This window comes from Bufo gargarizans, chromosome 8 (assembly GCF_014858855.1).
Source record: "Bufo gargarizans isolate SCDJY-AF-19 chromosome 8, ASM1485885v1, whole genome shotgun sequence".
NCBI lineage: Eukaryota > Metazoa > Chordata > Amphibia > Anura > Bufonidae > Bufo > Bufo gargarizans.
In genome coordinates, this window is record NC_058087.1 from 132,665,633 (window position 1) to 132,691,604 (window position 25,972).

The following is a 25,972-nucleotide window of genomic DNA, read 5'->3' on the forward strand; positions in this document are numbered from 1 at the left end:
GTCTCATACAGTTGCAAGAAAAAGTATGTAAACCCTTTGCAAGGATATGGATTTCTGCACAAATTGGTCATAAAATGTGATCTGATCTTCATTTAAGTCACAACAATAGACAATCACAGTCTACTTAAACTAATAACACACGAAGAATTAAATGTTACCATGTTTTTATTGAACACAACACAGTGCAGGTGGAAAAAGTATGTGAACCCTTGGATTTAATAACTGGTTGAACCTCCTTTGGCAGCAATAACTTCAACCAAACGTTTCCTGTAGTTGCAGATCAGACGTGCACAACGGTCAGGAGTAATTCTTGACTATTCCTCTTTACAGAACTTTCATTTCAGCAATATTCTTGGGATGTCTGGTGTGAATCGCTTTCTTGAGGTCATGCCACAGCATCTCAATCGGGTTGAGGTCAGGACTCTGACTGGGACACTCCAGAAGCCGTATTTTCTTCTGTTTAAGCCATTCTGTTGTTGATTTACTTCTATGCTTTGGGTCGTTGTCCTGTTGCAACACCCATCTTCTGTTGAGCTTCAGCTGGTGGACAGATGGCCTTAAGTTCTCCTGCAAAATGTCTTGATAAACTTGCGACTTCATTTTTCCTTCGATGATAGCAATCCATCCAGGCCCTGATGCAGTAAAGCAGCCCCAAACCATGATGCCCCCACCACCATACTTCAAAGTTGGGATGAGTTTTTGATGTTGGTGTGCTGTGCCTCTTTCTCCACACATAGTGTTGTGCGTTTCTTCCAAACAACTCAACTTTGGTTTCATCTGTCCACAGAATATTTTGCCAGTACTGCTGTGGAACATCCAGGTGCTCTTGTGCAAACTGTGAACGTGCAGCAATGTATTTTTTGGACAGCAGTGGCTTCCTCTGTGGTATCCTCCCATTAAATCCATTATTGTTCAGTGTTTTACGTATCGTAGATTTGCTAACAGGGATGTTAGCATATGCCAGAGACCTTTTTAAGTCTTTAGCTGGCACTCTAGGATTCTTCTTCACCATATTGAGCAGCCTGTGCTGTGCTCTTGCAGTCATCTTTACAGGATGGCCACTTCTAGGGAGAGTAGCACCAGTGCTGAACTTTCTCCATTTATAGACAATTTGTCAAGGCTTTTGGGGATACTTTTATAACCCTTTCTAGCTTTATGCAAGTCAACAATTCTTAATCGTAGGTCTTCTGAGAGCTCTTTTGTGCGAGGCATCATTCACGTCAGGAAATGCTTCTTGTGAAAAGCAAACCCAGAACTGGTGTGTGTTTTTTATAGGGCAGGGTAGCTGTAACCCACACCTCCAATCTCATCTCATTGATTGGACTCCAGTTGGCTGACACCTCACTCCAATTAGCTCTTGGGGATGTCATTAGTCTAGGGGTTCACATACTTTTTCCACCTACACTGTGAATGTTTACATGGTGTGTTCAATAAAAACATGGTAACATTTAATTCTTTGTGTGTTATTGTCTGTTGTTGTGACTTAGATGAAGATCAGATCACATTTTATGACCAATTTGTGCAGAAATCCATATCATTCCAAAGGGTTCACATACTTTTTCTTGAAACTGTATTCCACTAACTTGTGACAAAATTTTTTACCTTGGGGTGTCTTCTTTCCAAAATGGTGTCACTTGTGGGGTATTTATACTGCCCTGGCATTTTAGGGGCCCTAAAGTGTGAGAAGAAGTCTGGAATCCAAATGCCTAAAAATGCCCTCCTAAAGGGTACTCATTGGAATTTGGGCCCCCTTGCGCACCTAGGCTGCAAAAAAGTGTCACACATGTGGTATCGGCGTACTCAAGAGAAGTAGGGCAATGTGTTTTGGGGTGTCTTTTCACACATACCCATCCTGTGTGTGAGAAATATCTCTGTAAATTCCACCTTTTTAAAAAAAAATTATACAAAGTTGTCAATTTACAGAGATATTTCTCTCACCCAGCATGGGTATATGTAAAAATACACCCCAAAACACATTGCCCTACTTCTTCTGAGTACGGCGATGGCTGCAAAAAAGTGTCTCGTGGTATCGCCGTACTCAGAAGAAGTAGGGCAATGTGTTTTGGGGTGTATATTTACATATACCCATGCTGTGTCGGGCATATTTATATCTGCACATTAAGGTCTGACAATATTAGAACCAAAATGGAGATTCACATTACCTTTAAGAGGCCAAACTCTCTGCTGGGTCTCACATAAACTGTCTCAACTACCGGGGTCAAGAGAGGTTATTGCTTAAAACACTGGTTTCTCTAAACATGTCTGTCTGAGGAACAATGGGTGTTTCATGGCTAAACCATGATCTAATAAGAGACGTCCATAAAACACATCTTGTGTGGAATGGATATCTACACACACACACACACATATTCATATTCCTGTGTGCATTTATTTAGCGTTTGGACTTGTTAATGATTCATATATATTATGCAATATTGATATATTATAACCAAACATTGTTAATATATCTTTATATTGCGTGTATCTCACTGAGGGGATATATTCTAGGGGATATAGAGAGCGTAAGTTGTATTTTCCCAAATTTGATTCAGAGGAGCTGATGTTATTTCAAACATCATTACTCAATAGCTGAGACAATTAGGTGTATACAAACCAGGGAAAAGATTATGGTTCTCTTATCTGACCATAAATAAGATGGTCTGTTAACTGTCAAGATGGATCCATGATGTCTGGGAAAGTCATTCTAAAGTGTCAAAGAATAATCCCTTCTAATTGATTTAAGTTGGGAGGGGCCAGAGTTTAAGTGGTGTAATAAAACTATATATATATATATATATATATATATATATATATATATATATATATATATATATATATATATATATATATATATATATGTTAATTCTTAAAATTGCTATATGATACAACAGTGCCATCAAGTGGTAGATGGGCAGAAGTTTCTAAGGAATGCCAATAAAATGACATCATCCCCATAATTACCATACGTCACACCCACCTTATCTAATTGGAAATCCCTAATCCAAGAGGGGATGGGCATAGATAAGGATGAGAATATCTAATCCAGTTTTTGGGAGAAGGGGGATCACTTGGGACTTCTTCAGAGAGATTCAAGGCAAGGCACTTGAGATTCAGTTCACTTGGGAATTCATTCATCAGCATCACTACACACGTCAGGAACGTACCACAGGACGGGATAGATCTGAATCTTGGAAAGCTCGTCCATTCTAAAAGCTCTTTATCCCAAAGCCAGGGGTAATGTATAATTTATTTTGTTTGCAGTAATTATAAATCGGTCCAATTGGCATATAGTTGAGACCCCATTATTAGTGGGTCAATAGTGTTAAAACAATAATTTTATGGGAAATTTTAATGAACGTGCACATCATTAGAATTCCTGTAATATTGCTATCAGAGTGGAATCTCTGATCGGATTTTATTATCCGTAGTTAGGCCAACGGGCGTATTTTTTAAGGTGTCTCTTACTGCCATATTCTTTGATTAAGCATAAGGGATTTCCCACAGATTTATTTCTATAATTGTTTTTTTGTTGTTGCATTATAATATTTTAATAACCGGTACATTAAATCGGTAATAATTTGATAAGAGAAAAAGTAGTACTGTATTATACTTGGTGTAGTAAATTAAGTGAGCCCGGCGTAAACGGTGGAGCACCATCTTGTGGTCAATTTTGATATTATCTTTGTATTCATTTGTATGCCATTTTTAGTGCTTGTATTTATAATAAATTATATTTTGTATAATTAATTGCACCCTGTTTCATTAGCTGCACAAATTAACTTTAGATCTCATCAATAAAAGAACTGGCGTTTATATGTCCGCCAATTCAATTTTTCATATTTCATAAAAACATGAAATCATAATTTTTATGATTTCATATCTTATATGAAATAAATACCCGTCAGCTGGGTGAGAGAAATATCTCTGTAAATTGACAACTTTGTATTAAAAAAAATTGAAAAAGTTGTAATTTACAGAGATATGGAGCCTTATAGGGGGGTGATCAATGAGTCTATATGGGGTGATCAGGGGTTAATAAGTGACGGGGGGGGAGGGGGGGAGGGGGGGAAGGGGGTGTAGTGTGGTGCTACTTACAGAGCTGCCTGTGTCCTCTGGTGGTCGATCCAAGCAAAAGGGACCACCAGGTAGCAGGTATATCAGACGCTGTTAACAAAACAGCGTCTAATATACCTTTATGATGCGATTTTTTTTTTAACATCTACAGCCTGCTAGCGAATGATCATCGCTGGCAGGCTGTAGTTTAACTTCTCAGCTGTGGGATGCTGTGAACGCGCGTGCATGTCCAAGCGAAATGACACCAATAGGCATCGCTGAGACCCGAGAGTCCCGCCGCACTGACGCCTATCGGCGTTAGTGTGACTGCAGGAGGTTAATATTTTGGTGTGTTTTTTTAAAACTTTTTTTCTTTTTTACAGTTTATTTATCAACTATCCTGGGATCTTTTCATCCCTTGTCCTATTCACCCTAATAGAGCTCCATTAGGGTGAAGCCCCAGGATTACACTGCTGGGGCTCCGATCAGAAGCTGCCACTACCACCAATGCGGAGGAGGGGAGGGGACCCTGTGGCCACTGCCACCAATCATCATAATACTGGGGGGGGGGGGGGGGTTGAGGGGAGGAGAGGGGCACTGCGCCACCAATGAAAATTAACCCTTAATACAGGAGGCGGTTAACTACCGCTGATCGCAGCTCCCTGTCAGAGGCAGGATGTCGGCTATGCGATTCTGCTGCCGGCACCTGCCTCCTGTATTAAAAAGTTAAAGACGACATTATATGGGTTCAGACTTTGTTAAGCAGCAGGCTACACAGAGCGGCGCCCAGGGATGTCCCAGTACTTACTATTATTCCTTGGTGGCGGTCCGTTTGCCCGCTGTGCGCCTGTGCCCCCTTACAGTCTCCTGCAGTCCTGCTAATTACTATCGGAGCAATGGGGAGGAGACAGCAGCTTCTCTAGTGGGCGTTCCTTCTCCCTGCGCTGCGATTGGACAGCGCTACAGCCAGGGGGAGAAGGAACGCCCACTGAAGAAGATGCTGTCTCCTCCCCATTGCTCCCATAGTAATTAGCATATGGAGCAGGATGCAGGACACAGTAATGGGGCACAGGCGCACAGCAGGGGAATGGAGCAGCGCCCAGGAATAATAGTAAGTGCTGGGACATCTCTGGGCGCCCTGTTTAGTCTGCTACTTAAAGTCTGGACCCATAGGACCAAGTACTATCTCTGGTGGCTCAGTGCGCCCTCCCTCCCCTCCTCCGCCCCTCTCTCCCCCCATTGGAGGCAGCAGCACGGGGGGGGGGCAGGGAGGGGGGGGGCAGGGGGGGGGCTGGAGAGACTGCTTCCTTCTCCCCTGTGCTGCTGAGGGAACATGAGCACGCTGAGAGCAGCGCGCTCATGTTCAGAGATACCAGACTGCGCAGAAGCACTGGCCAGTATCGAAAAAAATGGAAATTCCAGTATCGATTGGGTACCCGCAACAACCCTAGTACAAACTAAGCAGTCCTAAACACTATATTTCACTGCATCTTTCAGCGCTGACATGGGGGGAATGGAGGTCTTATCTTGAGTACTACTCATGTCACTCCTGTAGTGACAGACTCCCTCTGGCTCAATATAGAGAATTCACTATTCTTCCCTGCACAGGGGTGCTCAGCACATCCCCTGTGCAGGATACAGCAGTCTGTCCCATTTATTTGGAGTTGTGCGGTAGTTTGGCTGGGTGCCACTGTAGCTCAATTCAGCCCACCCATTCATTGTCAGGATTGGTGGGGGTCGCAAAGGTGAGACCCCCCAATAATATCACATCACTTTGGGAATAACCTTTAAATATATTCCCTTAACGAGGACCTTTCATGGGTCCAAACATTATAAGCTAAGCATCAGTATATGTAGGGCATAGAGCAGGGGGAAAAAATAAATAAAGAAAATCACCTTCTCTCTGGCTATGACGCTCTCCGCTGCGATTGGACAGCGCTAGCTAGGGAGAAGGACACTCACGGAGATTAGCATACTAGGCGGGAGAATACAACGGGGGCCACAGCTGGTGAACGGAGCGACGCCCAGACAAAATAGTAAGTGCAGTTAGATCCCTGCACTATGCCCTACGTATTCTGATACTTCGTTTATAATGTTTGGACCCATGAAAGGTCCTCTTTAAATATTGATAGGAGCTCTGTTCATCAGCAAAAAAACTAACAAACAAAAATAAATAAAAAAAATATGTCATTCCCTCACTAATGGCCAGATGCTTAGATCGTATAAAGATTTAGCCTCCTAATGGAGGAGATGGGTACCAGCATTTTGTAAAGTCAACTGTGTGTGTGTGTGTATGAAGTTCCCATGCATGAAAGCTTCGCATGGTCATCCCTGATCATGACAAATAAAAATGTAATGAAGGCATACCAGAAATTATACCTTAGCATCATCGTAATTTCCTTTCCTGTTCAAAAATTCTTCACAAAGTCCTTTATCCTGGTAGACTTCTGCCAAGCACACTCTAGAACAAATCATACATCGGATAATAGACCTGGTTCTGCCATATTATATATTATGCATATAGATGATGGCGGTGATTTACAAACAGATATACACCACTTTTCGGTGTATGCCTGTTGCACAAAAGGTTATTTGCGCTGCAATCTGCGACTTTCAATCAAGTTTTTTAGTAAAAATTCCAAATTCAAAATCAATAAAGTATATTAGAAAAATTCTCTTTAGGGCATTTTTCACTTTAGGGCATTTTTATAAAAAACTTGATTTAAAAAGTTTAGTTACTCTTTAAAAGGTTTAAACTAAGAATGTATGACATATGTTCTCGGCTATGAGAGGATAAAGGGGTTCCTCCACTTTTGCTATATTGATGACCTATCCTGAGGACAAGTTAAAAGGGGTTGTCCGAGTTCAGAGCTGAACCCGGACATACCCACAATTTCACCCAGGCAGCCACCTGATGCATTTCCTGAAGTTCCGGTGACATACCAGGCTCACCATAAGGACTGCTAGGTGGAGGCTTCCGTCCAGCGGTGAGCCCTATGACGTCACTGGCACTAATGGGCGGGCTTTAGCTCTGCCGTAGCCTGTAAAACGGCTAGGGCAGCACTAAAGCCCGCTCGTCAGAGCCGGTGACGTCACTGGGAACACTGCTGGGCGGAAGCCTCCACCCAGCAGTGTGTTGTCATAAACAAAAAATAAATACATAAAAAAATCTATGAAATGCTCCGATGCTAACATCAGGGGGCTGGCTGGGTGAAAATGTGGGTATGCCCGAGCTCAGCTCTGAACCCGGACAACCCCTTTAATCAATATCAGAGATAGGCAGAATTCAGACTACTGGCACCCCTACCTATAAGCTATATTAAGAGAATGGAGTGCTCATATGACATTGACATAGCAGCAAGCAGTGCAATTACAACTTCTTTGTCCGTCGTTCACGTCACTGGGACCACTCGCACACAGTGAAGAGAATACAACTCTCACATGGGCACTACATTTTCTTAAAAAGTCAGACCCCCACCAATCTGATACTGATGACCCATCCTGAGGAAAAGTGGAGAGCCCCTTTAAGGTATAGTGATGAAATATTAAAGGGAATCTGTTATCACATATCTGTAACTAAAGCGATCTGTCTCGCTAGATCTGCGCTTGTTAGCAGTTTCTAATGCTTTGGTTGCTTCTCAATGTGTCCCCCATTCAGAGAGGAATGAAAATTACTCTTACCGGTAATAGGATTTTCCTTTAGCCTCCACAACGACATTACTTGGAGGTTACTCCGCCTCCTTCAGAGGCAGGAAACAATTAGATCAGTGCATAAAACAGCTCTTACAAGAGCTAGGGGTTATAGCCAGGGGAGGATACAGCATATAGCAATCCCCACACATGAGATGAAGCTCTATGTTGAAGGCCAAAACAGGAACTCACTTTATTGAAGACCAACTCAAAATATATACAGTTCAAGAAGTCTAACAACATAATGCAATCAACCATGAACAACATGCAAACAGACATTCCCCCCCCAGTCCATAATTAATGAATAGGGAGAGAGGATGTGATGGGGTTATCTCCTGAGTGTATCATAGGGTGATCTACTGATCTAGGAGTCGGCTGCTCCTAGAGTCAGCCATCTTAGGGCTCTTTCACACTTGTGTATTTCTTTTCCAGCATAGAGTTCCATCGTCGGGGCTCTATGCCGGAAAAATCCTGATCAGGATTATCCCAATGCATTCTGAATGGAGAGAAATCCGTTCAGGATGTCTTCAGTTCAGGACCGGAACGTTTTTTGGCCGGAGAAAATACCGCAGCATGCTTTGCTTTTTGCTCCGGCCAAAAATCCTGAACACTTGCCGCAAGGCTGGATCCGGAATTAATGTCCATTGAAAGGCATTGATCCGGATCCGGCCTTAAAGGGACACTGACAGGCAAATTCAGCATATTATGTTATATATCTGACATTACAGGTCTTATACAGTCTATTAAAAGCATGTAAGTATCCCCCCTGTCCACCTTCTAAATACCGAAATATAAAGTTTTATAACTTGCCTGTCTCCTCACCAATCTGAAAATGCGCCCAGCCAGCCGCTCCCAACTGCTGTTCTGTAGCCCCGCCCAGCTCATCAATATTCACTTCACTGGGCGGGGCTACAACTCTCCCCAGTCACGATCCTGCGTATGGTTGATAGAATCCTCTTGGCAGCGTCCGTCTAATCCTCTGCGCCTGCGCCCCGCCGTGGTTAGATCGCGCCTGCTGTACACACCCTGCCTGCGTTCCCAGAGGCAGCTGCAGCCTCTGCCTCATGCGCATGCCCCAGGCACTGTTCAAAGCAGCGCTTCAGATCGCTGCTCACTCACATCTCCAAAGGGGTTAATGATAGTGCGGAGAGTTGTAGCTCCGCCCAGCAAAGTGAATATTGATGAGCTGGGCGGGGCTATAGAACGGCAGTTGGGAGCAGCTGGCTGGGCGCATTTTCAGATGAAACGCAGCCCCTTGGGCAGATTGGTGAGGAGACAGGCAAGTTATAAAACTTAATATTTCGGTATTTAGAAGGTGGACAGGGGGGATACTTACATGCTTTTAATAGACTGTATAAGACCTGTAATGTCAGATATATAACACAATATGCTGAATTTGCCTGTCAGTGTCCCTTTAAGCTAAACGTTGTTTAGGCGCATTACCGGATCTGACGTTTAGCGTCCTGTTTTCCATGGTAAAGTGTAGTAGGGAGCGGGGGAGCAGTATACTTACCGTCTGTGCGGCTCCCGGGACGCTTCAGAGTGACGTCAGGGCGCCCCACGCGCATGGATCACGTCATCCATGCGCAGGGGGCGCTCTGACGTCATTCTGGAGCGCCCCGACGTCATTCTGGAGCGCCCCGGGAGCCGCTTTCAGTTCACTTGCGGTGTTACGGATCCGGCGGGCACTTCCTAACAACGCAAGTGTGAAAGAGGCCCATTACCAAAACAACCAGTGGGAGTCTCAGTGCAGAGTTAACCCCTTTTTGTGTTGCTGAATTCAAACCCTGCACCTTTAAAGGGCAATAGGAAATATGTGTCATATAAATTCCACACATAAATAAGGGTTCATAGTTCCTTGTAACCCCAAAAGGTCTGAGGGTGTCTCCATAGTTCTGGGTCCATAGTCCGTAGGAAGGAGGTTGACCCTCGGGCTTCTCCAGCAGCCCCAGTGACGATTTAGTCCGTCACAGCCCCCATTGTCTAAGATGAGATAACCCCTTTAACAGAGAAATTGTTACCAAGTGGCTGCCTGACAAATCTCCTCTAAGGAAGCGTAGGTTCCTTCCGCCCAAGATGTAGAAACTGGCCTGGTTGAATGTGCTTTTAGTCTTAGCAGGGGGAGAAATGTTCTTTTCCCGACAGCAAAGAACAATGCATTTTTTAATCCAGCAAGCTATGGTGGCTTTGCTTGCAGCTCTCCCCTTGTTTTGGCCTAGGTACTGAATGAACAACTGATCCGACTTCCTAAAGTCTTCAGCTCTTTGAAGGTACTGTAAGACGCATCTCCTAACGTCTAGATTCTGAAATCTTTTTCTAATGTTGCCTGAGGACAAAATGATGGAATAGATATTTCTTTCTGGCAATGGAACTTCGAGACCATTTTAGGAAGGAAATTTGGAGAGTGCCGTAAAATTGTCAAGAATTGTAAGATTGGGTGGAGATATCGAGAAGGCATGTATTTCTCCCACCCTTTTGGCAGTGGTAAAATTTTCAAAGATAAAAACTTTTCTGAAATATCAGCAACAGGTTCAAAGGGAGCATCCATTAGAACCGAAAGGACCAGATTTAAGTCCCAAGAAAGTACATTAGACCTAAAAGGAAAGATGATTTCTACTAGCTCCCTTAAAAAAAAACTCTTTATTAACTACAGCTCAGCCAATCTGGTCCCCACAAAAGGCATTTAGGGCCGATACTTGTACCTTCAGGGTACTTACTCTGAGGCCTCAGAGTATATTTTTTGACGTCACTTGTTTTCTACTCTGCATTAATGTATCCATGACCGCATTTGATAATCCTTTATTCTTCCTTCACGCATTACAACGTACAGGTACGTCACTGCGTGCCAGGGGATGTATGGAGAGTGCCTCTGCAGTGAGCCCGCTCCATATGCGCGATCTGCTGGCTGTATGATACAGCCAGCATCCGGCCACACTGACAGGAAGCAGCGATCGCGGAAACCAGGCCCTATTTGGCCAGAAAGGGGCTATGAGAATTAGTTGCGCTTTGTCCGCCATCACTTTCATTAGTACTCTTGGTATTAAGGCGAATGGTGGGAAAGTGTATAGAAGCCCTTTCAGCCACTGACCCACTAGAGCAGGGGTAGGCAACCTCCGGCTCCCAGCTGTTGTGAAACTATAACTCCCAGTATGCATACTTGCTCCGCTCTTCTAAGAACTCTCATAGAAATGAATGGAGCATGCTGGGAATTGTAGTTTCACAACAGCTGGGAGCCAAAGGTTGCCTACCCCTGCACTAGAGCATCCACCTGTAATGGTTGGTCCTGGTGGGATAAGGAGAAAAGATTCGGATTTTTTTGTTCTCTTTCGAGGCAAAAAATGTTGATTTCTGGGAGACCCCATCTGAGGCATATGTCCTCAAAGACTCTCTCATTAAGGCTCCACTGTCCTTCTTTTAGTGTTCTCCTGCTTAGGAAATCCGCCACACAGTTCTGTTTTCCTTTTATGTGTACAGTCGAAAAGGACATCAGGTTTTTCTCTGCCTACCTGAAATTTTTGTTGAGATTAGAGATGGGGAACGACTTCCTGAATCCTCTTGTTTGCTCAGGTAGGCTACTGTCATTGTGTTTCCGATAAGACATTTACATGCTTTAGGTTTAGAAGTGGAGAAAAGGCTTTTAGGGCCTGCCACACCGCTAAAAGTTCCCTCATGTTTGAGGATGACTGTGCGAGATAGGTCCTTTTGTTTCATTATTGGAAGGAAAGAGGTCATCTGACTTGAATCCAAGAGCACACCTAGGAACAAACATTGTTGGCTTGGAAGGAGATTTGATTTTTGGGAGTTTATTAAGCAACCCAAACTTGCCAATGTATCTATCATGACTTGCAAATTCCGCTTTAGGTTCTCTTCTGAGGGAGCGGCAATCAGAAGAGCATCGTGGTAAGGTATAAGTAATACCTCAGAGTAATGAAGGAAGCCATGATCTTAGTAAAGACTGGTGGCTGAACAGAGGCCAAACGCTAGGACCTAGAACTGAAAATGTTGTATTTCTCCCCCCAGCCAGACTGCTAGTCTTAGGAACTTTTGGTATCTCGGATGTATCTGGAAATGATAGTATGCGTCTAAGATCTAGGATTACCATGAAGCAGTCTTTCTAAAGTAGATTGATCGTAGACTTTACTGTCTCCATCTTGAAACTTTTGCATCAAATGTTTTTGTTCAGGTCTTTTAAGTTTTTACTTTAAAAAATAAATAAATAGGAGAATAAAATCCCAACCCACTCTGGTTCGAGAGTACCCGGATTATAGCCGCCTTTTCCATCAAAAGAGAGATCTGTTCTTCCATCGCTTTTTGATCTACCCCCATTAATTTTCTGCTTAAAAGAAATCTTTCCGTACAAATTCTAGCTGGCAACCTTTCCGGATTACCGACAGGATCCAGGGAGAAGCATGAATGTATTCCCACGCTGGGGCAAAGTCTCTTAATCTTCCCCCCAAAGGGGCTCTAGAGTAGAGTAATTTAGAAGACTGCCGAGAGGTTCTTTCTGAATTAAAGATTGCCAGTTAGAAGTGGATCTCTTTCTTTTTTGTTCAAACTTATTATGTCTTTGGGAACGAAAAAACTTCCTTTGTTGGAAAAATTTTGATTCCATAGGAAAACCACTCTTCTTATCTGAAGCTTTATCCAGAATATGATGCAAGGATGATCTGAAGAGTCTATCCCCTTCACATGGTATAGAACACAATCTATTTTTTGAGGCTGTGTCCCCAGACCATGATTTTAGCCATACGGATCTGCGAGAGGCATTCACCAAAGCAGCAGATCTAGCTGACAACTTAATGTCTGCAGACGCTCCGGCGTTCACACCTCCTTTTTAACGCGGTGGTGGATGCTACATCGGCTGACTTCATCATGCCGCACTCCTCACTTCCGGCGCGACAACGTCCCGATCTCCTGCGCCCCTTGGAACGCAAATGGCCGCGGTCCTCCACCCCCAACAGCTCAAATGCCTTCTCAACCGGAAGCAGGGACCTCAGCCCGGAGTTGCCGGCATCTGCCGGACTTATACTTAGAGGTAGGAAGGACCACAAAAAAAAAAAAAAATTCCCAAGCCCCTACCCCCTCCAGCAGCCCTCCAGTACAAAGACCGGGATAACAAACCTAAAGGCTGTGCGGTCTTGCTTGCATTGACTCTCTGGCACTCTGTGAGGGACAGGAAACAACTGGAGCAGGACATGGGAGGGGCGTTTTATGCACAGATCTAATTGTTTCCTGCCCGTGAAGGAGGCAGAGTAACCTCCAGGTAATGCCGTTGTGGAGGCGAGAGGAAAATAAGTGTTTTTATGTTATGTAAATTAGACTCTTGGTGCAAGTAGGGCTTTGCAGTTGCACCAAGAGGCACTGCTCAGTTTTCTCTGCCAGCTGCACCCGCACCTCTTTGAATGACAGGGCCAGGCAGTCAGTTTTCCCTCCTGGTCCTGAAGTTTCATAGCGGCGCATATGGTGCATGCACAGTACATGGCTGGAAATTGCTGGTCGCATCTTCCCAGCAATCTCCAGCCATGTACTGTGCATGTGCCAAATGCACTGCCAAGAGACTTGGTCAGCGTGTGAGACCATGTACTGCGCATATGCCAAATGCACTGCCAAGAGACTGCCCGTCAAAGAAGTGCGGGTACAGCTGGCAGAGAACACTCATCAGAGCCTCTGGGTGCAAAAGCAAAGCCCTCGTTGAGCCAATAGGCTAATTTACATAACATTTCTCTGAATTATGGGAACACATTGAGAAGCAACAAACATTAGAAACTGGTGGCAAGCTCAGATCTAGCAAGGCAGATGGCTTTAATTATACATATGTGATGATAGATTCCCTTTATAACTTGGTCACTCACCAGTTTAACAAGCTAGAGATCTGAGCAGAGGTAGTGAAAACGGTCATAACTTACTTGTAGTTTAGATAGGTCTGTGGGTTTTTGACTATGTATCGAGCTCTTCTACCAATGGAGTGTGAAGTTTTGTCGAGTGACTCGTCCATGCTGGCATGCATGATGTCTCTTACAACTTGCCAGGGAACAAATGGTCTTTTCACCTAAGCAACAAAAAAATATGAATCTTTGCTGTGTCTGCTTGTGCAGTTAGACTTCTATTGCTGCTCTGGCTGTGAAGCATTACCTTTCTGTTTAGGATGTTACTGGCTATTCGACACAGCATTACTAATCCATCTTCTTGTGACGTCCAGGCCACTCGCAGACGGGTCATTCTTTGCAGCGCACTCTGATCAGCCTCATCGTGGTATCGGTTTCTCTTGATTTTCTCTTCATTTGTTTCTTCTGATGAATTACGGAAACCACAGATAAGACACATGCTAAAAATCATTTGGAAACCTGAAGCTGCACCTCCAGAAAGGTATCTGACAATGTTCTTGAAAAACCTAAGTGGTTCCCCCAACCTATAGTAATGCAAAATCTATGTGACCATTCAATTTCATAACAAATACTGTCAAATGTGCGTATCCAGTAGATTTTTGTTTCAATGTGGTTCCCATCTCTGGTATCTGCAGAACGTCCTCTGACCCTGGTCCTGAGAATTTTCCATTAATAGCTAAGATAGGAAAACCTTTAATAGATTTTACTAATTATCCATATACTATACTGCAGTCACTTAGGGGAGGTACTGGCCATCTTTAAAGGCTTTGTCTCACTTCAGTCACTTGCATTTATCATGTAGAAAATGTTAATACAAGCCACTTACTAATGTATTGTTATTATCCATATTACTTCCTTTGCTGGCTGGATTCATTTTTCCATCACATTATACAATACTTGTTTCCATGGTTGCAGACCACCCTGCAATACATCAGCGGTGGTCGTGCTTGCACACTATGGAAAAAAAAGTCAGCCTCTCTGGTGGCTGGGACCGTGGGAGCACACATGGGCTGGTGCTTTTTCCTATATTGTGCAAGCACGACCACCACTGATGAATTGCCAGCAGCCAGCAAAGGAAGCAATATGGATAATAACAATACATTAGTAAGTGGTTTGTATTAACTTTCTCTACATGATAAATGTTACTTACTGAAGTGAGACAACCCCTTTAAGAAGATCAGCAGCATATGAAGACTTCTCATCAATGCTCGATGGGAAAACGTATAATGCAGCTACAACACAAACCCTTGATCTGACTGGTAGATCAGTGAATACAATTTCAACCCCTGAAGCGCTCAAGTATTTTTTTATTTTAAATAATTATTTAGTAAGAATTATCACAGAGGTGGTTATACTGGGCAGTAATCTTAACAATACTTACTCTTTGCCTTCTTTGATTTTGGCTTTTTCTCAGTTTCCTTCTTTTGTCTCTTTCTCTTCTGGGATCTGCCTCCTTGAACTCGCTTGTTACGGTTCGCTGTGGCTTCCTTTACCATCTGAACAAGTTCTCCAGTTTCTGACATCGATACATCGCCAAAGAATTTCTTTTGCTCGCCTAAAACCCATAATGACAATATTACATGGGGAGCATAAATCTTGTTGCGGCTATGTAACATATCAAATGCCTGAAGTAAATATTAGGGGTGCCCAATGTCTTAATAAATGGGCGCCCCAAAGATTAACTGGGATGAGATAGACAGCCTCTAACCCCCAAAATTATTTTGTTGAAGAGCAAGTCATCAATTCCTGATCTTGCATGGTAGGATCAGGAAGAGTTTTCGAATGCACTGAGTTGGGGTGCTGAAAATACAGCAGTAAGGAAAATTCACAAATATTAAAATACTGCTGTATTAAACATTGTTGTACCACCCTATGGGGACAGATGATCATAAAAAAGCCAATAAATCGACCTGCATTAAACAATCACAAACAAAAAAGGACACAATCAAAACCACTGATCAAATGAGCACATTTCTAAGCATTTCCATGAAAAAATGCATTCTACTGTTTCACGTACCTCTGGTAATGAGCTGTATCATCATTTGACCCTCATATAATTTTTTTTTTTTTGCCAAAACCCAAAAGATCCCTATCCAACTGTCTGCATAGACACGTAGCCGTGGATCATATGATTAAACCACAGTTTTTCTTTTGTTGACCTGAGGCTATGTTCCAAAGTTAATTCCTTTTCTTAATATGAAAATTTGGCCTTTGGTGCATCCTAGAAGTTACTGTTGCTCTTGTTGCACCTAAGTTCCACTCTAGTCTGTGGCCAGTCCCTCTGTTGCTGCTTTGCCACTGCCTAACTAGGTAAATCAAAGCAGCCAGTGAGGGGTCGGCCACAACGAAGAGTTGGACCCGGGTGCAACGTGAGCAATGATGATGCAATCATTGCACCAAAGGCCTACTTTGCCTATTAGGATAAAGTATTATTATTTGGGAATGGAGCTGTGGATCAGAAAGAAAACCAGCTCTGTAATCAAGTGAACCACAGCTAGGTGTTGGATAGAAAGGCCGCCGTGACAGATTCCCTTTAAGGTTATAATGAAATCACAGTCAAGTCTTTTACCTCTTGAGCCTAGAGGTAGATTATGTTTGTTCAGGAACGTCTGAAGTCTCAAAGTAAGGCCGTCCTGTGGAGTTGTATCCTATACAGTGAGAAAAAGGAATTACAATATTCTCAAAACTGTAAAACGTAATTAATAAAATGTTATGCAAATTCGGGCTCTAAGTGAACCAACCTTCCTAATGTTTATAATATAGCTGATCCAAATCCAGTTTCGCTTTAGATGGCTGTAAAAACTTGAGTCAAGGCCTCCAGCTCCTAACCCATCTCCAGGAATTGCTCCATCATCCACTACTTCCCTACTGCCCCTGCAATGGAAAAAGACTTCATAAACTGATCGTTAACCTTATTTTCAACACGAAAGCTAATCCACATTGCAGGTGTTTTTCGTTTTTTTAAATGAGGATTCTTACTGTTGGAAATAGAAACAATATATGAAATATATTGGTGGTTCAAATAAAAAAAACTTATTAAAAACGAGATTTTTGTATAACTTACCAGTAAAATCTCTTTCTCGCTCTTTCCTTGGGGGACACAGAAGACCTTGGGTATAGCTCATCTCCCTAGGAGGCGTGACACTAAGTAAGAACTGTTAAGCCCCTCCTCCACAGCTATACCCTCAGCCTGGAGAGAGAGACTGTCAGTTGCGTGTCCAAGTAGTGAGAACAAGGCAAAGTCCAAAAGTGGAACCAACAAGCCAACTACCCAACGGGTAAAACAAACCCGGAAACCGTGCAGAGAAGAACAAAGAATGGGTGGGTGCTGTGTCCCCCAAGGAAAGAGCGAGAAAGAGATTTTACTGGTAAGTTATACAAAAAACGAGATTTTTGTATAACTTACCAGTAAAATCTCTTTCTCGCTCTTTCCTTGGGGGACACAGAAGACCTTGGGTATAGCTCATCTCCATAGGAGGCGTGACACTAAGTGAAAACTGTTAAGCCCCTCCTCCACAGCTATACCCTCAGCCTGGAGAGAGAGACTGCCAGTTGCGTGTCCAAGCAGTGAGAAAAGGCAAAGTCCAACAAGGAACCAACAAGCCAACTACCCAACGGGTAACAAAAACTTGGAAACAGTACAGAGAAAAACAATGAATGGGTGGGTGCTGTGTCCCCCAAGGAAAGAGCGAGAAAGAGATTTTACTGGTAAGTTATACAAAAATCTCGTTTTCTCGCCCAGTTTCCTTGGGGGACACAGAAGACCTTGGGACGTTCAAAAGCAGTCCAAAAGGGGGAGGGACCACAGCACCAAGGTGAAGCACCCGAAAGGCATCAATGAACCGCCGCCCGCAAACCCAGGCGGGGCAGGCAGCATCTGCCAAAGTCAGAGTATGCACCCTGTAGAACTTGTCAAGGCGTGCAAGGTAGACCTGTGGCCGCCTTGCCCAAATGCATGGCCGAAGCCCAATGCCTCCGGCCCAGGAGGCACCGACCGCTCAGGTGAAATGAACGGTGACACCAAGACAGAACCCTGCCCTAGGTGCGGGAACCTCAGCAATAGCCAATCTGAGCAAGCGGAGGACAACCACCCTGGAGTCCGTCAACCCTATGCACAGACCTCCTGGAAACCCAAGAGGCCGAACATCTACAAGAGTCGGAGAACTCCAAGGAAAAAAACGGCAAGGCCCAAACAACGTCCAAATAGGTGAGGTGTTGAAGCGAAAGGCAAACACCACCTTCAGAAGGAAGGAAGGAAGGAACGAACGAACGAAGAAAAACGGGATGTAGAACAGCCCTGTCCTGGAAAAGACAGAAGGCTCGTAACAAAAGAAGGGCCATTCCGGCACCCGTCAGAGAAACGACTGATACAGAACACAACCGTACCGGACAGAGGGGGTAGAGAGAACCTCTGTAACGGCCCCAAGGACAAGATTGGAGCGCCGAGAGCTCAGTATATAGTCCCAGGGCGGTACCGAAGGACAGTACAGAGGAACCAAAGAGCCACTCCGAGGAAGGAGGTCTTGGCAGGCCCAGAGGGCCGGGAGCGCTGGAAGAGGAAGAACAGCGCCGACACAAGACACCCCAAGTAAACGACAGAACCATGGGGAGAGAAATTCAGAGTGGGGAATGCACAGCTCCCCACAGAACCCCATACAAAAAAACCCCAAGCCTTACGACAGATCCTGGACGAAACACAGCCAGGAGTGGACAGTAGCGAACCCGCTGGAGTCGCCTGGCAAGCGGGCGAAAACCCAATGTGATCAGGCGCAGACCAGTAACACGGGCAGAAGGGTCGACAAAACTAGCCCCGTCGGCCCTCGAACAACGTTGTCCCGTATCCACCCGAGTGGGGGAGCAGAGGACAGATGGAAAAAACCCAAAGGATCCGCCAGATACCAGGAGAAGACAGGCAAAAGTCCATGCTGATGTAACCACGTTGTACAGCCCCGGTGTGGGAGATCAAAGGACAATCTGGATCGAAAAAGGTAGTCCCCCCAAGTTATCAAGAAGGCAAGTCTACAGCAGGACCATGCAATCTGCACTCAGCGGGAGGATAGCACGCGGTAGACTCAGTAAATAGGCACACAGCTAATACAGCCAGTGTGAACCAGGGAGACAGCACGAGGCCAAAAGGAACACCGGAACCATCCACATGAACAACCATGCTCTCCCCAGAGGGGAGGACAGTGAAAGAACAGCCTCTGAAGTCCGGCGGGAAGCCACATCGGAGTGATCCGTACCGAGCGGGAGCCAAACAAAGCCGGCGAGATAAGGCAGCGGAGACAGAGGCCGGCATAACACCCTCCAACCGAAAGGAGGAGGGGAGGGCAACAGGGAAGCCATAGGCCAGCTGAAAAGCAGAACCCGCTACACTGAGAGACGCCCGGTCCACCGCCTCGCAGAAGGCGAATACCTTGGCGAACCCAAGGCGGAGGTCCTCCGGACCTGGGTAATCGAGCACCCAAGAGAAGTTGGGTGACCTTCCAGAGAATAGCAGCCCGAACCTGGCAGCAGATCAGACAGAAGCGCAGAGGCGCCAAGACGAAGGACTCATACCACACTGCATCCGAAGAGGAGGAAATTGCAGCAGGCAAGGGAATCGCAGTCCTGTACGAGCCAACGAAGAATTCGAGAGGCGCTGCAGACAACAGCACTCTCGAGCATGTGACCACTAGCGCAGGGGAACAATGCCGCGGGAGAACGAATGGGTACGCATCTAGGGACCACGAACACACCCCGGGCGGAAGGGCCACGAAAGGAATGAGTACCACCCAGCCAGGTGCAGTAGCGAACAAGTAGAGCCCGTCTACTGATAAAAAAGGTAGGTACCTTGAATACATTGGGCATTCATCTGCTGTTTGTTGGACACCACCTCAGGCCCACACAGTTGGACCGAATGAGCTCTTTAGAGAATAGTGCAAGGCTTGCTGGAAGCACCATATCCCAAGAGAAAAAAGTACATCTCAGGATAAAGGGGGGCATACGGACGAGCAGCCCCGTAAGCAGTGAGAAGGCCAACCCACCAATGGGAGGAGAAGGCATACACGGCCCAAACGACGGATAGAGCGCACAAGAAAGTCCGCCCACTGCAAAAATAGTCACTCAGCGAAGAATCAGCCAGAGTCCAACCGTAGCAATGGAAGTGCAAAGTGCAACCCGAAAGGTAGTCATGCACAAGACTAGCACGGCATGCGATGGAACGCAAACAGTCCGCCCAGAAAAGGGGGAAAATGTACCTGGCAACCACTGCAGAGGCCTGCCCAAAAAAAGGGGGGGATGCCAAGGCCAGAACCTACTCCGGAAAGGTAGGACATACCATACTCCGCCCAGAAGGGGGCCATGCCCATGGCCGCACATATCCAGCAGAACGCAGGAAGGTCCACTTTAGTGAAAGGGGGCATGCACAGGTTATTCTATCATTAAGTGATTGTGCAAAAAAAAAAAATCCACCCAACACCGAATGTCGTGAGAGTGCACCACTCCTCCAATGACGGGGGACGTGTACCAGTCCAGCACAGCATAAACAAGGACAGCCGTGGATCGTGTGAGCGTGCAAAATGCCGCCCATGGAATAATGGGGGGTTAAGCACAAGACCAGCACCGTATCCAATGGAAGTGCCAGCATTCCACCCAAGTTAGAGGGCAGGCTCCTGACCGGCAACGCATCCAGTGAGTGCAGTATTCCGCCCAGAAAAGGGGGTCATGCACATGGCCAGCCACGCATCCAGTGAGAGCGCCGCCATGGATGAGAGTGCACGTATGTCGCCTGAGGAAAGGAGACATGTCCATGGCCGGCAGCGAATCCAGTGAGAGTGCGGCACACCACCTACGGAAGGGGGGGTGGTCATGCAGATGGCCTGCAACGGATCCAGTGAGAGTGCAGTGTACCTATGAAAGGGGTTCACGCACACGGCCGGCACCGTATCCGGTGAAAGTGCAGTATTCCGCCTATGGAAGGTTTCATGCACATGGCCGGCAGCGAATCCAGTGTTCCGCCCATGGAAGGGGAACGTGCACAAGGCCGGCACCGTAACCGGGGAAAGTGCAGTACACCTCCTTATCCGGGGAGAGTGCAGTAGACCTCTCATGGAAGGGGTTCATGCACATGGCCAGCACCGTATCCGGTAAGAGTGCAATATTCCACTTATGGAAGGGTTCATGCACAAAGCCGGCAGCGAATCCAGTGAGTGCAGCGTCCCGCCTGTGGAAGGGGGTCGTGCATATGGCCAACACAGCATCCGGCGAGAGTGCAGCAGTCCGCCTAGAAAAGGGGGATCATGCATGAGGCCAGGCCGCAGCCAGGGAGAGTGCAGTATTCCGCCTAGGAAGGAGGGTCATGCACCTGCAGCCACCAGAACTGGAGTGGGTGACGAAGTCTGGTCAGAAAAAAATCTGCATGCACTTGGCCAGCGCCGAATCCCGGGCGAGGGCAAGAAAAAACCGCCTGGGAGGCGCCGCGGCCGGGGAACACGACACACCGCCTAAGAGAGGGGGGCATGCATACAGACAGCAGTACTGAATGATGAGGCTCCCGCATCCTGCGCAGCCCACAAGTCCAGTTATTTAAAACAAAATAATAGTATTTTTTTTTTTTTTTTTTTATTATTATTATCATTTATTTATTAATATTACAGCCTCCCTGAGACAGAAAGGGGGCCACCATACAGGGGCACAGGTCGTACAGGCCCTCAGGAGCCGGCCAGTACCCCAAGGGTTAACCGGCATCTGGCCTGGGGGCGGCGCAGCGAACCCCTGGGGGTGGGGGAACCTCCAGGCGGGAAGAATCCGCGCCTGGAGAGTTCCCGCCCCCCCCCCCCAGAGGCCAGAATGTTGCGGCCTAGCAGGCCGTGAAGCCGGGGCCTAAATTTTTGCGTCGCCCGGCTGACCGGGGCCGCAAGTATTTAAAGTATCGGCCGGGCCTAAGCCGGCCGCGGGAGCACCCGTACCGGTCGCGGGTGCCCAACCCGAGCGCCGGAAGTGCGCAGCAGGCCGCTAAACAAACTATGCAGCGCCCCGGCCGGCCGCGCCGCCATGGATGAGAGAATGCACCGACGGCCGGCCGGGACCCGTTGGAACACAGCGCTATCCAATGCCGGCTGCGGGAGCCCACCCGGCAGCCGGGAGAATCAGGGACCCGAGAGGAGCGTGAGGTGCGGCCCAGTAGGCCGCGATGTCTGGGCCCAAAGTTGCGGCGTCCGGCCAACCGGACGGATGGTCGGCCGGCCCAGTTATAGCATAGTGCGCACATGCAATGCAGACCGCGGGTGCTCACCCCGCGGCCCGGAAAAGTCAGGGGCCCGAGGAAAGAGCACCGGATGGTGCGGGCCAGCAGGCCGCGAAGCCTGGACTAAATTTTGGCTGCGCCCAGGATTACCCATGCCGTCAGGAGCGGCAGCAGGTCCTGAGCAGCGCACCGGTAAGCGCCCCCTCTTCGGTATGATCTATGGCGGGAGAGAGAGGGAGCAGATTGCCGCCTTGCGGCACCCCAGGGACCACCCTAGGTCCAGCAGGGCCACCCTATAGCCACTCTGCTATAAGAGACAAACATATGAAAACTGTCTTAGGTAAAGCAATGGGTAATGCCTAAACCTTGCACCTCTCCGCTCTCGGATAGGCTACCAGTATGGGGGGTCAGTCACGCAGGAGACCGGGGAGGGAGGGGACGTAGGGCTGGAGAAGCCACTCTCTCACCACAGATGTCTTCGCCCTCGGTCCGTTCCAGCAGGGTCGCCCCTTCAGCTACTGGCACCGTAGTGGCAGGACGCTGGAAGAGGGGCTTGGCGTGCGGGCGACCCTTGCGCTGGCGGGATGCAGGGGAGCTGGGCTGCCCTGGTCCACCTTGCCTTCTGTGGGGGAGGCAGCAGTGCGGATGACCGGCACTGGCGCAGCTCAACCCCGGGAGAAACAGAGAGGTCTAGTGCGTCTCTGTTGTCCCGTATTCTGGAACAAAAAGAAAAGAAAAAGTAAAAATCAAAAATTTTAAAAACAACAAAGGAGAAAAGAGCCCTGCAGAGCAGGGAGTGTCTTGCCTCCTTGGACACTAAGCAAAAACTGGCAGTCTCTCTCTCCAGGCTGAGGGTATAGCTGTGGAGGAGGGGCTTAACAGTTTTCACTTAGTGTCACGCCTCCTATGGAGATGAGCTATACCCAAGGTCTTCTGTGTCCCCCAAGGAAACTGGGCGAGAAATCTCGTTTTCTCGCCCAGTTTCCTTGGGGGACACAGAAGACCTTGGGACGTTCAATAGCAGTCCAAGAGCGGAGGGACCACAGCACCAAGGCGAAGCACCCGAAGGCATCAAGAAACCGCCGCCTGCAGACCAGGCGGCCCAAGGCAGCATACGCTGAAGCCCGAGTATGCACCCTGTAGAACTTGGTAAGGTGTGCAAGGAAGACAGTGACCGCCTTGCACAAATGCATGGCCGAAGCCTAATGCCTCTGACCCAGGAGGAACCGACAGCTCTGGTGAAATGAACGGTGACACCAAAAGCAGAACCCTGCCCTTGGTGCGGCAACCACCGCAATAGCCACTCTGAGAAAGTGGAGGAAAGCCACCCTGGATGCCGTCAACCCTTTGCGCGGACCTCCTGGAACACAAGAGGCCGAACGTAGACAAGAGTCGGAGATCTCCAAGTAAAAACTGCAAGGCCCAAACAATGTCCAAATCGGTGAAGTGTCCGTTCCCGGGGGTGGGAAGGGGAGGACGACTGCCTCGACGAAATGAAAGACAAACACCACCTTCAGAAGGAAGGAAGAGACGGAATGGAGAACAGCCCTGTCCTGGGGAAAGACAGAAGGCTCGGAACAAGAAGGGCCGCCACTCAGGCACCCGCCAGAGACACGATGGCTACAGAAACACAACCGTACAGGACAGAAGGAGTAGAGAGAACCTCTGTAACGGCTCCAAGTGAAAGATTGGAGCGCCAAGAGCCCAGTATGTAGTTCCCAGGGCGGTACCGGAGGGCAGTACAAAGGAACCCAAGAGCCGCTCCACGGAAGAAGGTCCAGACAGGCCCAGAGGGCCGGGGAACGCTGAAAGAGGAAGGGCAGCACTGACACCTGATACGTCAAGCGACAGAGTCCCAGTCCCAGGTCCAGGCCGGACTGGAGAAAGACAGAACCATGGAGAGAGAAAGGAAGAGTGGGGGAACGCCCAGCTTCCCACAGAACCCCAGGTAAAAACCTAAGTCCTACAACAGATCCTGGACGAAACACGGCCAGGAGCGAACACTAGCGAGCCCACTAGAGTCGCCTGGGCAAGAGGGTGAAAACCCAATGATCAGGCGCAGACCAGTAACACGGGTAGAACGGTCGGTAGAACTGGTCCCGCCGGCACCCGAGCAAAGTTGTCCCGTATCCACCCGGAGTGGGGGAGCAGAAGGACAAACGGACAGGAACCGAAGGGTCCGCCCAGCAACCGCCAGATGCCAGGACAAGACAGGCTAAAGCCCAAGCCGATGCAGTCACCACAGGAAGACGGACTACAGTCCCGGTGTGGGAGATCTGAAGACAATCTTGACCAAATGGTAGTCCTCCCAAGTTACCAAGAAGGTAAGTCCATAGCAGAAACATTGCCTAGAATTGAAAAAAAAAAAAACGCAATCTGCACCCAGTGGGAGGACAGAACGCCGTAGACCCGGTAACTAGGTACACAGCTAGTACAGCCACTGTGGACAAGGGGGACTCAAAGGGAACACCAGTACCATCCACATGAACAACCATGCTCTCCCCCGAGGGAAGGGCAGTGAAGGAACAGCCTCTGAAGCGTGGCCGGAACAGAAGCCACATCGGAGTGATCTGTACCGAGTGGGAGCCAAACAGAACCGGCGAGAAAAGGCAGTCGAGACAGAGGCCGGCATAGGAGTGGGCAACAGAGAAGCCATAGGACAGCTCAAAAGCAGAACACCGCTACACTGAGACGCCCGGTCCACCGCCTTGAATACCCTGAAGAACCCAAGGCAGAGGTCCTCCGGACCTGGGTAGGCGAGCACCCAAGAGAAGTTGGGTGACCTTCCCAAGAAGAGCAGCCCGAACCTGGTAGCAGATCAGACTGAAGCACCGAGGGCGCCAACCGGAAAGAATCATACCACACTGCACCCGAAGAGGAGGAAAAGGTATTAGGCGAGGGGACCGTAGTCCTGCCAGAGCCAACATAAAATGCGAAGGGCGCTGCAGACAGCACTCTCGACCATGTGACCACTAGCGCAGGGAAACAATGCCGCGGGAGGACGAATGGGTACGTATCTAGGAACCACGAACACTCCCCGGGCGGAAGGGCCAACGAAATGAGTGAGTACCACCCAGCTCGGTGCAGTAGCGAGCAGCAGAGCCCGTCTACTTAAATATAAGGTATTCATCTGTTGCTTATTGGACAACACCTTAGGCTCACACAGGTGGACAGAATGATCTCCTTAGAGAATAGTGCAAGGCTTGCTGCAAACACCGTCTCCCAAGAGAAAAAGTATGTCGCAGGAGGAAAGGAGGCATACGTACGAGTAGCCCCGTAAGCAGTGAGAAGGCCAACCCACGTACGGGACGAGAAGGCATACACGGCCCAAACAACGCACAAGAACGTCCGCTCACTGCAAAAATATCACTCAGCGAAGAGGGCCAGCCACAGAGTCCCACAGTATCTACGGAAGTGCAACTGAAAAGGAGTTATGCACAAGACTAGTATGGTATGCGATGGAACGCAAACTGACCGCCCCGAAAGGGGGGACATGTACCTGGCAAACTGCAGACAGCAAGAGTGCAAAGGCCCGCCCCAAAAAGGGGGTGATGCCCAAGGTCGTACCTACGTAAGAGAAGTAGGGCATACCCTACTTCGCCCAGAAGGGCTCCATGCACATGGCCACACAGTATCCAGCAGGAACGCAGGAGGTCCACCTAGTGAAAAGGGGGTCATGCACAGGGCTATCCTAGCATTAAGTGAGTGTGCAACAATTCACCCAACACCGAAATTTCGTGAGAGTGCAACCACTCCACCAATGAAGGGGGAAACATGAGCAAGTCCAGCACAGCACATACAAGGACAGCCTTGAATCTCGTGAGCGTGCAAAATTCCGCCCATGGAATGAGGGGTGGTCACGCACAATGCCAGCACCGCATCCAATGGGAGCACAAGCGTTCCACCCATGTTAGAAGGCCATGCTCAAGGCCAGCAACGTATCCGTTGAGAGTGTAGTATGCCGCCCAGAACAGGAAGGGGGGGGGGTCATGCACATGGCCAGCATCGCATTCAGGGAGAGTGCGAGCAGCCGGTGAAAATGTGTGTATGTCACCTAAAGGAGGCATGCCCATGGCCGGCAGCGAATCCAGTGAGAGTGCGTACACCGCCCACGGAA

The 25,972-nt window shown here is 47.7% G+C and overlaps 1 protein-coding gene across 1 annotated transcript in view; it reads right to left on the minus strand.

Moving 5' to 3' along the window:
* The window catches only part of GTF3C1 (general transcription factor IIIC subunit 1), a 146,012-nt gene that overhangs the window by 45,147 nt on the left and 74,893 nt on the right, over positions 1–25,972 (minus strand). The window contains exons 21-26 of the mRNA XM_044304002.1: positions 16,370–16,502; positions 16,198–16,276; positions 15,010–15,183; positions 13,876–14,033; positions 13,650–13,792; positions 6,433–6,514 (exon numbers count right to left, since the gene is read on the minus strand). Of these exons, the coding sequence (XP_044159937.1) occupies positions 6,433–6,514; positions 13,650–13,792; positions 13,876–14,033; positions 15,010–15,183; positions 16,198–16,276; positions 16,370–16,502 (769 nt within the window). The remainder of the gene's footprint in view (positions 1–6,432; positions 6,515–13,649; positions 13,793–13,875; positions 14,034–15,009; positions 15,184–16,197; positions 16,277–16,369; positions 16,503–25,972) is intronic.